This window comes from Haliotis rufescens, unplaced genomic scaffold, assembly GCF_023055435.1.
Source record: "Haliotis rufescens isolate VD_foot unplaced genomic scaffold, xgHalRufe1.0.p SCAF_2, whole genome shotgun sequence".
Taxonomy (NCBI): domain Eukaryota; kingdom Metazoa; phylum Mollusca; class Gastropoda; order Lepetellida; family Haliotidae; genus Haliotis; species Haliotis rufescens.
Window position 1 is genome coordinate 73,243,883 of NW_025963890.1, and position 18,987 is coordinate 73,262,869.

Sequence of the window (18,987 nt, forward strand, 5' to 3'; positions counted from 1 at the left end):
CCCCAGGGGATTTTTTCTTCTTGTTTGGGGGCAGTGTGTGTGTGTGTGTGTGTGTGTGTGTGTGGATGTGCAACAGAGTTATCGTTAACTATTTGATTGGCATTCTAGAAGTTGGCAAATAAAAACCGTATAGCTATATGGATAACAACTTCTGGTTTATTGCATATAGCGACACCGTTATCAAGCTGGATAATAACGGTATAGGGCGGTCGGGTAGCCTAGTGGTTAAAGCGTTCGCTCGTCTCGCCGAAGTCCCGGGTTCGATTCCCGACATTGGTACAACGTGTGAAGCCCATTTCTGGTGTCCCCCGCCGTGATATTGCTGGAAGATTGCTTAAAGCGGCGTAAAATCAAACTCACCCACTCACTCACACTCCTTGTTAATGGTGTGAGAATCTACAGAGAATCGTCGCTATATGCAATAAACCAGTTGTTATCCCAAAACTTGTACGTTTTCCTAAGAGCTATTGTTATATTTCATAATAGTAAACTGTACAGCAAAATGCATATATTTGTCATACATATTTATGACTAGATCTTGCGCATCATGTTTATAAAAAAAAACATGTCTAGCATATATCTGAAAACATTTCACTATGCATTTCAAAATCAACATATATTTTAAGGTTCAAGTAAATACCAATCTCATTAAAATCATATCTTATGTATCTCTATCGCAAAACAAAGATCGGAGGACATCCCAATAAGGGTCACGTCAGGACGACCTTTCATCCAACCAATCAGAGCGTCGCTTACCAGATCATGGAACAGACTGTCGGAATGTGTTTTCTACTTTTCTGGGTATGTTAGATTTAAATCACTTTCTCCCCGGAAAAAATACAAGCTCAGAAACGAAGGGCCCCGTTCCAGCTTGTGTTACAATTTCACGTTACTGTATTCACGTTCTATTTTTTTAATAAATTCTGTATCAAGAACATAAACTTCTATTGAACGGTATGATATGTCAAATTATTTGTGACTGTAGCTTAGTTGAAATATTAAGCGCGGGTCTCTAATTTCCTGCCTGGTTTGGAAGCTTGTTAAAAAAATAAGCGTTAGGGCGCTTATTAAAGGAAAAATGGTAACTACTTATTGTTCCCCTGATAAAAAACAAGGGGCGGTGGGGTAGCGCAGTGGTGAAATCATTCGCTTTCCGGGTTCGATGGGTACAATGTGTGAAGCCCATTTCTGGTGTAACCTGCCTCGATATTGTTGTAATGTTACTGTAAGTGGCCAATAATCCCACTCATTAATTCACTCCCAGACACGAAACAAAGATATGTATTTGTACCACAAAGACCTAATTCTTGTAGCTTGTAACATAACGATAGTCATAACCATTGTATCAAAGATGTTTGCGTTGTATAAGAGTGAGTGAACGAGTTGGGTTTAACGCCGCTTTTAACAGTATTCCAGTTATATCGCGGCGTGTCAGCTTAATGTGGGAGGAAAGCCCGGAGTGATGCAGGTGTCAGACGTTTTCCACTTCGGTGAAACCCACGAGCACGGGTATGGTGCTGACAAACCTAGAAACATAATCGGGGCGAACCGGGATTCGAACCCAGAATCATAGGTTTCTGGCGTGCCCAAGGGACGCAACTCTGCACAGCGAATCGCGGCGCCTCAGACGACTGGGCCACCCGTGCCCCCGCGTTGTATAAGAAATGATTTAAAGCAGCATAGACTGTGAATCCTTTTGCATGTATACTGAATATACTTTCTATCAATAAATACTGATATGATAGCCCCGTGCCCTTTCCTACATACACATATAATAGTTACCTAGGTGAAGTAACCCGTGAAGACCCGGGGTAGAATAGGTCTTCAGCAACCCATGCTTACCGATAAAAGGCGACCATCCTTTAGTAAGAGGCGACTAACGGGATCGGGTGGTCAGGCTCGCTGACTTGGTTGATGCATGTCATCGTATCCCAATTGCGCAGATCGATGCTCATGATGTCAATCACTGAACTGTCTGGTCCAGACTCGATTATTTACAGACCGTCGTCATATAGGTGCATTATTGTTGAGTGTGGCGTTAACCAACAAACAAACAAACAAATCCTAGGTGAAGTCGAAAATTCATTTATACTAGAAACACGTGATTGTATGAAGACATGAAGAGCAAACATCGTAGCTCCACGAGAGATTGGAAACATTGCATAGGAGTGTTGTGTAATTGTTAATGTGTTGCTTACAAGAAATTGTGTAAGTATGAAGTAAGATATAATGTTATTGAGTCAAACGTATTCAATCAACCGTTCTCTTTGACAATATTAAACATATAAACAGGGTTATGTTAATAGAAGACTTACGTGCAAATGAGAATCTTGGACTTGGGAGGGCTTTTAATGATTGAGTGACAAGTAGCCCTGTATAATAAGACGAACTGAGTTTAACGCTGCTTTATATTTTAAGGAGTACCAGTAAGCCTTCAAAGTGAATACAAAAAGAAGATATGTTACTCTTCAACAAAGGAGTCAAAAGGCTTGGTTTCCCACCTTTGTTTACCTGGGACATCAGAAAGGTAATACAAGGTTAAGGTACAGCGAGTAAAAACACAATCTCATTAAAATCAGATCTTAGTTCTCGCCACCGCTAAACAAAGATCTGAGGACCTCCCATTACGGGTCACGTCAGAACGACCTTTCGCGAATTTTGACCGACCAATGAAACTGGCGATTACGCTTCGAAACATATTTTGACGTATTCTCGATTTAAAAAATTAAAACTGATAAGAACACTCTGGAATGGCTTATAGATGGCCTAGATAGTATCGATATAATCATAAAACCCGTCACTGTCGTTCGGGATACCCCATGTTAAATATTTCGTGGTTGTATACTCGGACCCCATGGTACCGCGGCATTCATCGTATCGCGGCATTTGTGATTTCCGATAGTTCACGCGGGACACGCCTCTTAGCGGCTGTCTATTAATGCAAATCAGTAACCAGGAAGTGCTCACTTCGTAAACAATTTCAATTTCCTCGGAATGTTCCGTCTGCTGTAAGTAAAGAGTTATTAATCCGTTGATACATATTTCTGGCATCTGTTGTAATATTGCCTTACCCCCATCTATCAATGGCCAACGATATAACCCGCAGTTCCCCAAGTAAACTTTCTCTATCGACCTGAATTAGATCATCTGCATATTCATGGCGACTAATGAGGTAACGGAAGTTACGTAGTCCGCACATTTTTTCCCGCTCTGTGCCCAGAATCTATTTGGAGATCATAAGGGCCATAATGCCAAACTGAGAAATACGTTCTTCACTAGTAACCAAAAGAAAAATACATACTTTGGGCATACTAGGAGTGCTTTTCATATATTTATTGTTGACTTTTAACATTTTTCCATTTTGTGACAAATTATTGTCATCCAATTTTTTTTAAACAATCTTAAAATATCATTTCTGATATTTTGATGTTGACTTATAAAAATATTTTTCTCTTACTTTTCGGTAAATATGCATTGAATACCTATTGCTGATAACACATTTAGAATTTTACTTGTGCTGTCTTTGCACTTGTCTGGACAAATCACTGATGTCTGGCATGATCATACCAAGTGGTTGGTAGAATTATGTCCTCTTTTTGTCCAATTCGGACCTACATACACAACTTTTTTCTGTACCGCGATACGATGGAGTTCTCTCACTTGTCAAACAGAGCGCGAGGCCCGGCTTTTACTCGGAGCTACTAATGTAAATAATGAACTTTTATCAGTAAAATATGCATTGTTTGATAACATGAATGATATCTGATACAGAGAACACGAATAAACATAAAGGTTAGTGAGTGCATTTTGTTCCGTTTAGCGTACATGACAAGTACCGCGATACCCCGAGGTTGCAGGCTATAATAAGAAAAAAAAATTCCGACTGTCACTTTCATGATCTGGTAAGCGACGCTCTGATTGGTCGGATGAAAGATCGTTCTGACGTGACCCCTAATGGGATCGATCTTTGTTTAGCGGTAGCGAGTACAAAGATCTTATTTTAATGAGATTGATAAAAGCAACAACAGACATCCTCAAAGTTCGTAGTTTCTGAGAAGTCGAGAATGCAGTAATACTAGAAAAACGGTGTTGAGTGAAGGCCAAAGGTCGCAGATGGGTTAAACATCAAAATACCATTTTTTTAAATTATTTTTTTTATTCCTAATACCTCTTGCATATCAAATTTCATAATAATGCGTGCAGAAATGGATGTGTAAATGCGCCAAAATTACATGGTCAGCTGCCGTGACATTGGATTGTAATTCTTGGAGCTATTCTTTAGAGGAACCATAGCATTTCTTCTTTCAACTTGGCCAAGACAACAGGGTGCAAGACGGTGCACGGATCGCCTCTGGTCTAGGGGAGACAACTCTACATAACATTAAAGCCACCGCTAGGAGGTGTTTTCCCGCACCTGTCGCAACGCGAATGAACCCAATCCAACAGACACATTGATAATCACTGGCTGTTATATTGAAAGCGTCGGTGTCAACAGATTATTCAAAATGGCTGACGTAGAACCTGAAACGAAAGCTCTCAATGAGATGGACGAAGAAATATCGATGTCTCGTGGCATGAGAGCCGAAGTAAAAGTCAATTTTGACAAATGTCGAGATATGTTTGTCTATGATCAGATGGGAAACAAAATCCGCTTTGGGGATGTATACAAGAAACAAAAAACAATTGTTGTGTTTACAAGAGTAAGTAGCACACGCACATGGCAATATTTATGTTTGATGACGCGTTGCTATAGAGACGCTTCGAGTCAAATTTTCTTTTACATTGTATATACGTCTGTCTGTTTCTTAAGAAATATATAGAATCTAGTTAATACCAGAGTTACTGTTTAGATGCTATCGGAATGCAGAGTTGAAAATACTAGGGGGCGTATTTTTATGATCAGTTATTAAAATTAAGAAATATTTTCAGCTTGTAAAATGTCCCTTGATGTAACTGAAACATTGTAAATGAACTTTTTGATGAAGTGTAATACTATTTTGTACTTTTTAAATGTGAAATAACAAACAACACAACTCTAATAAAGAGAGAAATGTAAAACAAATCATTGTTATATATGTAAATGGGATGATTTTGTGGAATATAGATCTAATCAATACAGCCTCAAAATATATATGTATATATGTATTTTCTGTTTATTTTTCCAGCATCTCCTTGACTTTGTCTGCCAGGAGTATGCAGATGGTAGGTAGACCAATATGTCATCATCAATAAAATTAATACTATGTCTCTATTTAACCATCTGACTTCTTTCAAACATTTATAATGTAAAGTGTTTATTCTTTGATCACAGGAAAAGATGAAAATGAGCATATACAAATATCAAGGGTTTGTGAGTGTAAAATATGTCAAATGCCACTTCGGTACCTGAGTGTGGGAGATGTTTGTTCTGTTTATCAAATACATGCAAATGTCAAGTCATGAAAGGTATTCTGCGTACGACATGATTATTCAATTTTGATTGTTTTAATATATATATATTTATTCTATGGGGTTGCTTTTGCCACACTTTTGGGGCTGTTCTGACCATGTCATGAGACTAAAGTTTTGCTAATATTTCGGGTGAATGGGTCTCTATAAACACTTGGTTAAATGGTTAAAATTAAAACTTAAGTAAAGAACCACTGCTTTGGTGCCAATGTGGAAAAGTAATGGTGATAAAGTAACTGAAGAAATGATGGCAAACAATGGTTTACTGTTTAATGTAAGACATTGTGTTTTGAAACTGTCTTTCATTATTTTTTCCACAGATCTTGGGACTGTGCCCCTAGAATATTTACAGGTAAGTTTCATGATTGAGATGTCCATAAGGCCATGATATATTCATTGTTAGATTTTCTCTAAATACTAAACACCCAGTCTCACATTATTATATTGTCACCAGGTACAAGGGACAAGTATGTTTGATTCCTATCTCACGTTACTACAGTCAAACACATTTGTGTCCAATTTTCATGTGTGAAATTTTGGGTTGTTTCGAAGTTAAAACTTTGTCCCCGCATGTTCCTTCCTCATTCCTCATTTTCGGTTTTGTCGAACTGCGGATAACTCGAAGTATTTACGTATGTCCCTTCAACTTCGACACAGCGGTGTTTGACTGTATATATAAATACACCCACATATAGTCCAACAAAACAATCATTCTTCATGTGCATCACATTAATTTAGAGTAAATGTTAATGAACATTTTAAAAACAAAATAAAATTTAAAAAAAAGAAAGCCTCCTTTTTTAATAATCCTCTCTGAGATAGAGAATAGTCTACTTTTAGCTGGCAGTACTGGCATGTTGGATCATTTAACTGGGAATCGTGTATATATCATCATAATTACTATCATTACATTGCTAGAAAATCCATAAAACACTGGATGGCCCTTTGTATAATATCTCCATGATTGCATACTCATTGATCTTGAACGGTTTGTGCAGGAAGCTGGTGTTCGACTTGTCATCATCGCTCCATCACCTTATGTACTGATTAGGGTAAGTAGCCAGTGAAAGTGTACCGAAAAAGTGTAGTTACCATGGTTATTGGGGCCAGAACAATCAACAGAAGTCTTGTATGAATTGTAATGTATTACAACATTTTTTCACGATAAATACGTACATTGCCACAATATTTTGTATGTAATAAAATATAACCAAAGCAAATTTGTTCTTCAGAAAATCTTTTTGTGTCACCTTATGTTTTGATGGTCTTCATATAATACACTCATGTCAATGAGTTCCAGCAATCTGATGTGTGGGTAAATCAAACCTGAAACAGCACTTTTGTTTTAAAAAATGGTTTTCTGATTAGCTTAAAAGTACCCATTTGGCTGGACCCAAGGGAGTAAAATATACTGAATTTAAAAACAAAACCTGGTTTACTCTTTGGCTTAAAAGTACCCAATAGAATGGATCCAAGGGAGTAAAAATATACTGAATTTACAAAAAAAAACTGGTTTTCTGATTGGATTAAAAGTACCCAATAGAATGGATCCAAGAGAGTAAATATGTATTAAATGTTAAAAAAATATTTACTCATTGGTTCCAAAGTACCCATAAGGCTGAACCCAAGGGAGTAAAAATATACTGAATTAAACAAAAGAAGATTTTCTCAACGGCTTAAAAGTACCCAATAGACTGGACCATGAGTAGAAGAAATGAAAACTATGAATAACTAATGTGAATGATAGCATGTGAGTAAAAAATAATGGCTTTAAATGCATATCACTTTATGGTTTAATCATGAGATATTTATGTTTGTTTCCATGGTTTCAGGGGTTTAAGAAGGTGACCAGCTTCAATTACACAGTGTATTGTGACCCGGACTATGAGTTGTTCAAGGCAATGGGTTGTGTGGAGACTCTCGCGTTTGGCAAGATTGATGGTAATTCCTCTCCTCATTCTAATCTACAGACGGTGGCATGTTATTGATGATTGTGGGTAAATCAGAGATGCCCACTTTTACGATTTTGGTAGAACTATTACAATACTTTGCAACTAATTCAGCCAGTATGATAACACAGTTTGTGCCCAAGACTTTTGACAACTTGGCTTTTAGCATCATGTTTTGTACATTCTAGTGTAACCACATGGACTATTGTTAGCTGATCTAACTTGACCAAACAGAAATGTGCTAGACACAGGCTTTTGAGTAGTGGTTAAGGCCTCAGGCTGTAAAGTGCAAAACATATCAAACTTTTAGAAAAAAAATCAGCACCTGTAATTTTGACAACACCTTGTAGTTATTGATATTGTAAATATTATCAGTATCTATCGCAGAGTTTCCTCAATACATCTTTCTTGATCAAGTAGTTAATCATCGGTAGACTACATCTAGGGGTGAGGTGTAATCTTTTTATACACGAATAGTGATTTATATTTTCATTGTCTTCCTCTGCTCACGATTAAAGACAATAACATTGCATCTTGATTTTCACTTCTTCAGAGTGATGTCTTTGATACATGTATATAATGAACTCTCGTACTGAGAGCCCCGTGAGGATTCCAAGTAACAATTGGCCGCCATCTACCTGTATGCTTGCCTAACGAGCATGACTCATTGGCTCGGATGGCCAAATTCTGTGATAATGTCTGGTCGATTATTTACAGGCCACCATCATAGCTGGAATGTTGCCGACTTTGGCAGTTAACAACAAAAACAAAATATCATACTGTGACACCATGGCCTCAAGAACCAGTCTGTGCGGGGGGCGTGTCCAAAATAGGTCACATAGTCCTGCGGATGAGTCTCGAAAGACTATATTGGACCATCTTCCATGATACGGGGTATTATATCTCCATTTGTTATGATATATACCCTGGATCCATTCACCACCAAAGCTTTGTTCGACTCTGCTTTGAATGACAAGATGCTATAAATAGACATTTAATCAAAGCACACTGTTCTTTCATAATTGAAAAAAGCAATACTTTTCGTGTTATCTCAAATACCACTGGATCATTTTATAGCATAAAGACTTGTCTTAAAGCAGTACTCCAGCTATAATCTTCTTATTCAATTATTTACGAAGAACACTATTTAAAAGAATACCCAAATTTATACAGAAATAATATGTAAAGAAATGACGTTTTGGAATTCAATCTTCATAGTTAAGTCATTATCTGGTCCATGCCCTTGGGCATCGATTCAGGCGCGACTGGGTATCAAACGCCGGAAGGTGTCTCTTGGTATCCTTCGTCATTCTTCTTGTAAGGCCTGCCCAAGCTGTTGCAAATTCCAAAGGTTGTTAATCGGTGATGTGTTGGAAGATTTGGCTGGCTAGGGCAATACTGTGACAACTTGCTGCCTCAGACAGTCGACTGCAACATGGCCTCTGTGAGGAGGTGCATTGTCATCCTGAATCTAAAAGTTCTGACCTAGGCGCTGGGCAGATTGGATGATCATTGGAGATTGGACATATGGTCCACATTACGGTGACCGGTCATGTTTCCCTGCTTGATCATAAGATTCATTCTGTCGTCTGATTTGATGCCAGCCAAGACTATGATGCTGCCACCACCGTACCTAATACTACACAACTTGCTCTTTGACTGCTTACGGATAACACCTCTCTCCACGCCGTCTCTGACCACGTTGACTAAAATCTGTAAAGCATAAACAGAACCTTGATTCCTCACAAAACATGGTGTATCTCCAATACCGCTGTTGGCTTCTTCTTAGGGCTGTGCCCTGTCTGAAGGGCCTGTGTGCAGTTTCTAACCTGTTTTGAATCGTTAACATCGAAAGTCGGATTCCTACGGCAGCCCTGAAGTTGTCCCTCAGTTCTTGTGCAAAATATATATGTAGCTCAAGATATTGGTGCGTACCTATAGATCCTGCCTGGGAATTGTCTTTCTAGGTCTTCCTCTTCCCACCCTAATCTAAACCCAACCCGTTTTCCAATATCTTTCCATCAGTAGGGATATCCCCCTTTTGGATTTACCAAAGTGTCTGGCAACTGCATTCTGGGATTGGCCAGCTTCAATCATGCCTATTGCGCACAATGTTTCATTTTCTGTCATGTACACTTTTGGAGGCATTTTCCTTCTCTATACACGGTCAATAAACCATGTGGTTGTGACAGCTTATTGGCACGTGCCAGTTACCAGTGTGTCACTGTGGACAGCATGCTGTACATATGCAAAGTTTGAGTGAGATTGCTCTCTGCCTTCAGTAGCTGTATCTCATGCAACACACCTGGACATTTCGTTCTTACAGCTGAAAAGAGAGGGGTTCCCTTAAATATTGTTCCTAATACAGTAAACTACATGTATAACAAACACGCATATATCAAACTGGCGGATATAACAACTGGATTTTTGGTCCCAGGCATTTGCTGTATATATGCTGTATATTGTTTATAACAAACTACTGTTATAACGAACTAAAATAAGTGGTCCTATTGAGTATGTTATAACTGTAGTTTACTGTATACTCAAATGAGGCCGCGATTTTGATTAAAGATCTTTACCATTTTGATTGGTTGTTGGTTACAAGTTCGTGAGCAATAAAAGTCCTAAGCTAGGACCTAAGATATTAAGTGACATGGAGCTGGTAATATCACTACCGGAACAAAGCGATTGTGACAAATGAGTCTAGGTTACATATCATAATAGAATGGAAATATGATACATTGGATAATCAACACTGATTTCTGACTTCCTTCTTCTTTTTGCTCAGAGAGTAAGCACATAAAGTCAGGCATCATCATGGGCGTGCTGCGCAGCACGTGGAGGGCAATGCAGCAGGAATCACGGTTGAGGAATGGTGACGTCAAACAACAGGGGGCCTCATTCATTATGGGACCAGGTAAACATTTTGTGACCACTGACGTGTATTATTGTGTATCTCCATGTAGTCTATAGCAGGGCCTTGTGGGAATTTCAAGTTGCCATAAATCTGCAGCAACATATGCTTGTATCGTAAGAGAAGACTTTAAGGATAAGTGAGTTAAGTGGCATTATATTCCAATGAGAGGTTCTAATATCAATCAACAGCTGTTTGGTTCAGTCTCAATTATTTACATGATACATCTTTCTAAGGCAAGGGAGTTAACTGACTATAATAGACCAGTTCCTTTGGCTGGAATTATGGAGTTATGTTTCGGCTGGACTAACGAGTTTATGCATAGTGCAATCAAAATCATGTAACCAAATCGACATCCGGTTCAGAAGTTGCTGTGCCGATTTCGGTTAATTGCAGGATTTGCAAAGCATGTGTAACGTCAAGTTAGTGTCAACAGATATTTTCCAATCTTTTCATGTTTTTAATTAATGTGCTCACGTGATTTCATGCACTTAGCGAAATAAGACCTGTTTTATTACAATAAAGATCTTAATTATTGATCAGATCGTCATCACTGGGCCCCGCCATTTTGTTTGAAGCAAATGCAAGTGATAAGAGATGTGGAATCTGATTGGTCAATTGGAGAGACATAGAATTAAGGGACATAACTATGATCGAGCCCAGAAATTCCAGCCTAGTTCGGCTGGGATGGAAACTGGACTTTTATACTCAGTTAACTCCCTTGCCTTAGGAAGATGCAGTGATAAGACTGGAATAGCGCTGATTTGGCTTTAAACAACAAAGAAACAAATGTATGGACAAAGTCTCATTTAACATGGGCCCAGTTAAGGTGGATAGGAACATGTTATGAGAACTCTGGTATATTGGGTGTACATCACAGTCATCTAAGGGGCAACAACCATGCGCTTGTGGTGGTTCTCATTTAGGTGTAATCAAGCTTCCAATGTTGATTTTGTTCCTTGTTTGTGATCATTTGTCTGTTAGCACCCTACCCATGCTCATGTGGTTTTGTATTAATGTCTGGTTGCCTGGTTACAGGAGATGTGCTTCACCACGCCCATATTGATCAGAACGCCACAGATCATGCCAAAATCAATGACTTACTGACCATTGCTGGGGTGCAGAATGTCAGCTTCCCCAAAGACCCTCGTGTCCTTGACCTCTGACCACCCAGCAACAGAGCAGAGCTGATGCCGTCCAACATATTTATTCCAACGATAACTTGCTCAAGATTTCAAGGTCCCAACTGGATTCAACATCACTTGTTATGTAACTGGACTTGCCACTGGGCCTGAGTTTGTAAATTATTTTAGGCCTCTGTCATCATTTGTCTTATCATGACCACATACAGTAAACTAAGTTTATAACGAACACGCTTATAACGAACTGACCAATTTGTTGTATGTATGCTGTATGTATGCTTCTAACGAATTACGGTTATTACAAAGTAAAATAAGTGGTCCCTTTGAGTTCGTTGTAACCGTAGTGTTCTGTATAGCTATGTCTAATTTCTTTGTAATGAAAGATTTTCTTTTTTCTTTAAAAAGGCCCGACACAATCATCCACTGTAATATATCTCTTTTGTACTGTGATACATGTATTCCTATGGACCCATTCACCTCCACAGAAAAAGTTTCTTTTGGACAAGATTTCTTCATACGTCAACATTAATGATCACTGCCTCATGGGAGTGAGCCCTTGATGTATTTAATCAAATTAAGAGCCTGTTGTAACAGAATTTGTAGCTTGGTTACTGATATTGGGAGAGGAATACAACCACATTTGATTGGATTGGATGTCTATTTATAGCATTTTCTTATTCAAACTCAAAGTAAGGCTAAGATAGAAAATGGGTCCAGGGTGTTTGTTGTAATAGAATGGAGATAATATACCCTCGATAATTGAGGATGGTAATACATGTACTTCAGTGTGGTATAAGTTCTCCAACTTTACACTAATTTCAAAATTTCATGGAAGGCAGTGAAATAAGCATGAGGCTGAAATTGAAGGTTTCAGTAAACTGATTCAGATTCAGTTTGAATGTTTGTCCGCAAGAAAAATAAGAAGTTGATGATGAGGGAAGGGAAGCCATTGAGTGAGTCATCAGTTGGTGCATACTTGTACGTCCTCAACATGACATGGAACATGAATTGTGCATAATAGAAAACACTGTCATCCCCATATCGTCAGTGTTGACCGTGGTGTTTGTACATAGGTGTGTGAGCTATATTGATGTAAGTTCAGTCCCGAATAAACTTTTCTCCTTCTAATGATGCACAAGACAATAAGATCGGATAAATATTTGATCATGATAATGAGGCATTTTAGTTTTAATAAATTGGTTAACACAAACCTGATAATTAAGACAGAGAATAAAATTAAAATTTGGAGAACAGTTTGTGAGTTAATCCTGTTGATGAAAGAAATCGGGTAAGTGTATGAAAAAAAGATATAAAAAAACCCCCCAAAACAACATCTTCTTCTTCTTCAACATTTTTCTTTTTCGAACTTTACCAGACTTTTACCGGACTGACAATTCTTTCAGGAATCATTTTCAATTTCTTTATTGGAAATTAAATTCTAATTCTATTTAAATAACCAATGTTATGATTATGGAACAAAACTCTTAAAACAAACCAATATTAATCATAATTTATTGGTCACTATGCTGGAGCCAAATCAAAGGAATGGGTGAAAGATTTTGAATAAACATTAAAAGATATTAATTTCAAATTCTCTCTACAGTCCATTTATTACAATCGATCATTAAACAGTACAAGGATGCAAATCAAGCATGGATTATGATGATCATTTGAACAAAGCAATTTACAGGTAGTTAATCATTAAATATCATCTTAGCTATCTCAGATCTAGGTGCATGCTTTGAAAATGTCAATAATGTCTATGCAGGAAGTGGGTTAATTAGGTTTGAAAATAGCCCCAGCTTGAAAGTACTGATTAGCAGAAAAGCCTGTTTGTGAGTCCAAATTAGCCTGTCTCCCAGACACTAGAGATTATATTTATTAAGAAATGATCCTAGCTCAAGTCTAGAATATGGCAATAAAGCTATGTTCTGGGCCCCATTTGGATTTTATTTTGTTTTGTAGATATGTATTTATAAATAAGTAAATTTTATTTCTGGGACTAACTGAAGGTCTATCTGAGATCTAGGTGCATGCTTTGAAAATGTCAATAATATCTACGCAGGAAGTGGGTTAATTAGGTTTGAAAATAGCCCCAGCTTGAAAGTACTGATTAGCAGAAAAGCCTGTTTTTGAGTCCAAATTAGCCTGTCTCCCAGACCCTAGAGATTATATTTATTAAGAAATGATCCTAACTCAAGTCTCGAATATGGCAATAAAGCTATGTTCTGGGCCCCATATGGATTTTATTTTGTTTTGTAGATATCTATTTATAAATAAGAAAATTTTATTTCTGGGACTAACTGAAGGTCTTGGTCCATGTGTGAATAGGACTTGAACAGGGGACATAACTCCTGGAGCAGTAATGCACATCAAGCCATACAATTACTGATTTGAAATTATTGAGATTTTGTAATAAAATATATTTCAGTTATGGCTGTTTGTGTCCTGTTTGAAAAGAACTATATGTATGATGTATATATATTTCAGATACAACATCAATATTATGAATAAATTGCACAATCAGCAATACAGGTATTGTGGTTGAATGTGAAGATGTTTAAACAGTTTATCGGTGCAGAGTTGCGTCCCTTGGACCCAACATGACCCTATAATCGTGGGTTGGAATACCGGTTCGACCCGATTATATTTCTAGGTTTGTCAGCACCATGCCTCTGCTCTTGGGTTTCACTAAAAGGGTTACCATCTGAGACCTGCATCACTTCAGGCTTTCCTCCTACATCAAACTGACACGTGGTGATATAACTGGAATACTGTTATGAGCTCAACTCATTCACTCACAGCTTTAAAGAGCTGTACACAGAAGGGGGGTAAAGCATTAAGTGTGCTCTGAGAGTGCGCAGTTTATGCCTGTTTTACAGGTTTGACGGTGAGGGTGACGTGACGATTTCAAAAACAACATGAAAAAGTTCTAATATGTTGGAAGACCGCCTCCGTGGTCTAGTGGTAGAGCATCTACCAGAACAGGTGAATGTCGGTGGCTCGATCCCCGGCCACGTCATACAAAAAGATGTTACCCACCTGGCATAAGGGGTAGACTAACATTTAGTCTATGAAATCTTATATTACACAATATCCTTCTTGACTCTTAATTTATTTATTTTTAAATCCCTATGCTGATTCCTTATCTGTGTAATAGAGCTGGCTAGATTTTCTTTTGTATATTTTTCTAGATTGTGTTTTTTTTCCATAAAATAAATATATTCCAAAGTCATGGGGCAGAACTACATAAGGGGCTAAAAACAAGGACTGGTCAACTCAGAGTCAGCATAATGCGTCTGAGTGGGGTATCCATGTTAAGCTGCAGCATGGTGTCTCAGTTGGCTGACACTCCGTACTATCAAACCGACTTAACAGCTAAAATGGATAGAATTATCATTAAACCGCCCACATGTTATCAGAAATGAGCGGGCCACTGTAACTTGATAATACCCTCATATTGCTTGACGCCGGGCCATTATCACGCCCATTGTTAGGTGAGATCATAGGATAGGGATAGGTGACGTCACGTTCAATAGTGACGTCATCTGGTTTGTTCTATGACGTTTCCATATTTTTAAAAGTGGGTCACTGACATTCGTGTTGACTGCTGTAAATGTTTCCAAACCGATACTGTTGTTTCTTTTTATCTCAGTCTTTTCAACCGCCCTTCTTCGTCGGGCAGTTAATGGAAGACCTCGGGCTTCTTCAAATGATAATGCCCTGAAAAATAGCGTTACCCTTATATTAGTCTGGGTCCCGTTCTACAAAGTGGACGATCTCAGCGCTTAAGTCGATCGTAACTCCCATTCAGAATGATTCTTTAACACTGACTTCCACTGACAACCGTAGCGCTATGATCGCTTTGTGGAACGGGGCCCTGGCCCACAGGGAATGTAACGCAAAAAATAGCAGCTACAAATGGTCGCATCCAGTGTCAGTATACTATATTAAAGTCTGACACTGGGCGTGACCATATATCTTGTAGATGCTATTTTTGCGTGACAAGCCCCTGTGGTCTGGACTAGTACAAGAAACTACACACGAACAGTCGCGCACACGCACACGCACACACACACACACACACACACACACGTATGCATGCACGTCACTACAAATGGAAGGCGACCTTCACACACTGGTTCCACCTAACCCCCCTTTTAGTCATCTCATGAAGATCCGTGAAGATCCTGGGTAGAATAGGTCTTCAGCAACCCATGCTTGCCGTAAAAGGCGACTATGCTTGTCGTAAAAGGCGACTAACGGGATCGGGTGGACAGGCTCGCTGACTTGATTGATGCATGTAATCCTATCCCAATTGCGTAGATCGATGCTCATGATGTCAATCACTGGATTATCTGGTCCAGACTCGATTATTTACAGATCGCCGTCATGTAGCTGGAATATTGCTGCGTGCGGCGTTAAACAACAAACAAACAAAACTCTTGAGCTATATCAGTGTACACAGCTGATACAAGGGACTTTCACATAGAATGTATAACCATACGTGCTGATAAGGAGAAGCTCTGTAAGCCTATACTCATCCCCTTCTCAGCTCCAGCAGCCTACACCCACTCTCAGCTCACTGAAATGTAGAGACTTGAGGGTTCCTTAATGCTCGTGGCCTCCTTTAATGACATTTCTTTTTCAGTTAATACTTTATTTCAGGGACGACATACTATGGTCTAGACCTTGGGCTTCATCCCACATCATATAACTGAAATGGTGTTCAAAGCGGCGTTAAACACAATTCATTCAGTATAACACTTTGATGCGCTTCTAAAATCGTAATATTTTCATCTTCGAATTGGTTGATAACTACAAATATACTGAGTCAAATTAAAAACTTCACATTTTAAAAAGTAATCCCATATATGATATACAACGGACAAATGTATCAGGGAAGGTAATTTTTAATCATTTATGTCCAAAGAAGGATTTTAATTAACGGTGGTAACCATAATTTGTTCCACGCACCTACGGTATTCGGTAATAACATCAACAGTTTAAATCATAATTCCCAAGCACGAGAATCTGATGCCACACAAGTTCAGTAGCGTGTATGGCCACCATGTGCGTTGACAACTGCCACACAACGCCTCCGCATTGACCTTGTGATGCTTGTGAACACATGACTGGGAAGACGACACCATTGTTGCTGCAAAATGGTGCCAAGATCTTGCAAATTCTATGGTTGGTTCTGGAGAGTGCGCAGACTTCTGCCAAGAGCAACCCAGACGTGTTCGATGGGATTGAGGTCGGGAGACCTTGACGGCCAGTCCATGACGTTGACTCCCGCATTCTGAAGGAAATTCCTTGTCAAAATTGCTGTGTGGGGTCTGGCATTGTCGTGTGGGAAGATCAAACCGGGTCCATGTCCTGCCACAAAAGGCAGAAGTTCTGGTGCAAGTACCTGGTCGCGGTAAGCAGCAGCGTTGAGGTTGCCACGGATGACAAGAAGCCTGGAACGTGCATTGTCACAGAAAGCACCCCACACCATGACACTTAAGCCTCGAAATCTGTCAACTTCCTGTACACAACACTGGGCGTAACGTTCATGACGGCACCTCCACACCCTCGCCCTACCATCAGCAAATCGAAGATTAAATCGGGATTCATCACTGAAGACGACTTGATCCCAATTCCTCTGAGTCCATCGTAAGTGTCGCTGTGCCCACAATTGAAGTTGACGTCTGTGTAATTGAGTCAGAATAGGCCCGCAATATGGCCGTCGTGCTTGAAGGTGAGCAGTTCTCAGACGGTTTCGAACAGTTTGCGCACTCAGTCTACCCCTAAAGAGTTCATTTCTGGTTGATCAGCGGTGGTACCCGTTTGCTGTAGACCTGTCTGTAAATCATAAACAGTCCGTCGACTACAACCCATCGTCCTTGCGACTTCAGCTACGGACGTTCCCGTCTGCAACATGCCAATGGCACATTTGAAAGGCGTGGCATGACCAATGGCCGTAAAGACCTTTGTTTTCTTGTGTTTTTTTGTTAATGACTGCTAACAAGTGTGGCTGAAAACACGTGCGGTATTATGGCCACGTGACCAGTTGCACGTGAAAAACCACTTTTGCCACTATAGTGCTGTGCACATGATTTTGATCGATTCACCTGCACAAAAACGGGTGTTATCAGAAGACAATACGTGGCCATTACTGTTTAAATACACAATAAGGGCCCACAATGATAACTGGTCAAAATGTTAAAATTTTAGGATTGTGAAGCTTTTAATTTGGTTCAGTATACATAGGTTGCTTGAGGTGTGGAGTGGATGTGGGTGTGGAGGAGTTAAGTTTAAACAGTTTGTTTGGTGTCTGGTTAAAAAAGGAACTCTCCTTTCAAACATTAAAAAGGCATACTAAAATAAATATATATAATAAACACTGTGTTTTCAATGCAGATGTTGCTCATAGATTTGACGGATTGTATCTGTAACCGCACTCGCGGCAAATTGACTAAATACAATCAAACTAAATGTAAAAGTAGACACAATTTATGGATAACAACTTCTTTAAAAACTGTGAAGGCGACGTTTCGGTATAGATCCTTATACCGTTGTCAAGCAAGACTGAAGGATGATGTTGTTGTTGTTGCATTAAGTGTTTAAGAGGTCGCCTTCTGCCTAGGCAATTTCGGCTGACCTGTCCCTCTTTGGGACTCCTGTGTGTGAGAAGGGAACACATATCTATTGTGAGTTCGGTGTTCACATAATTTCTGTTTTTGTATTGATATGATTTCTATTTTCTTATATTGATATGATTTCATTTTTATCCTTTGCTGCTCTGTTAATATACGTTCGAGTAGCTGTCCATCTCTCAGAAATAGAGTTAGTTTGGCCTTCGCTATTGCATCTCTTGGCTTTAGGAGATCTATGACAGATAGCGGATCTAACTGCAATTCTTGTTTTAACATAGCCCGGGCTGGGGCATGGTCTTGACATTCTAGTAACATGAAGGATGAACAAGGTACAGAGTATATATAGTAGATGGAGGATGAACAGTAGAGGATTAACAGTAACAACAATTGCATACATGGGTGGGATAACATGAGTAGGTAAAGTAATGACAACAGAAGGATAATACTGTATAACAACATGATGGACATAGAACACATGAGGTGGAAGTCAATGAGACATGAATTTCAGCCAATTAAACAGGATAAGTTCACATAGGTGGGGTGAATATTGCCCAATGAGTTCATGCTTGGCTGATGGGGTGGAATAGCCTTGATCTCTGTTGATTGATGCATGGCTTGACGGGCGAATGTGGACTGCTGTTAGTTTTCTTTTAGTGAAGTCATGGAGGTTGTTGGAAAGGATTGGGACTTTTTTTACCATTTGATGTTGTGATTGGGGCAGTCGCTGATATAGTCCGAGATGGCCGATTTACTGTCTGATTTGATGGTTGAAGTGTTGTGCTCTTTGATTCTGGTGTTGATTGGGCGGGATGTTTCACCTACCTAGGATTTTCCACAGTTGCAGTCGGTTTTATAAACTACAGCTTTAGGCTCTTGGCGTTTGGTTGTGTTTC

General features: G+C 39.2%; 1 protein-coding gene across 1 annotated transcript; it reads left to right on the plus strand.

The window, feature by feature from the left end:
* Positions 1 to 4,470: 4,470 nt before the first annotated feature.
* On the plus strand, positions 4,471 to 13,887 carry LOC124133225 (peroxiredoxin-like 2C). The gene is made up of 7 exons (XM_046497530.2): positions 4,471 to 4,700; positions 5,166 to 5,202; positions 5,769 to 5,800; positions 6,447 to 6,500; positions 7,281 to 7,389; positions 10,186 to 10,314; positions 11,350 to 13,887. The coding sequence occupies exons 1-7, from the start codon at positions 4,506 to 4,508 to the stop codon at positions 11,475 to 11,477; spliced, it is 684 nt and encodes a 227-aa protein (XP_046353486.2). The 5' UTR covers positions 4,471 to 4,505; the 3' UTR covers positions 11,478 to 13,887.
* The last annotated feature ends 5,100 nt before the right edge of the window (positions 13,888 to 18,987 follow it).

What these genes read in the sequence shown, in the direction of transcription:
- LOC124133225 (XM_046497530.2), top strand. Translation starts at nt 4,506, where the DNA reads ATGGCTGACGTAGAACCTGAAACGAAAGCTCTCAATGAGATGGACGAA. An exon ending in CAATTGTTGTGTTTACAAGA is followed by an intron (nt 4,701 to 5,165) that starts GTAAGTAGCACA and finishes TTATTTTTCCAG; the next exon opens with CATCTCCTTGACTTTGTCTG. An exon ending in CACCTTATGTACTGATTAGG is followed by an intron (nt 6,501 to 7,280) that starts GTAAGTAGCCAG and finishes CCATGGTTTCAG; the next exon opens with GGGTTTAAGAAGGTGACCAG.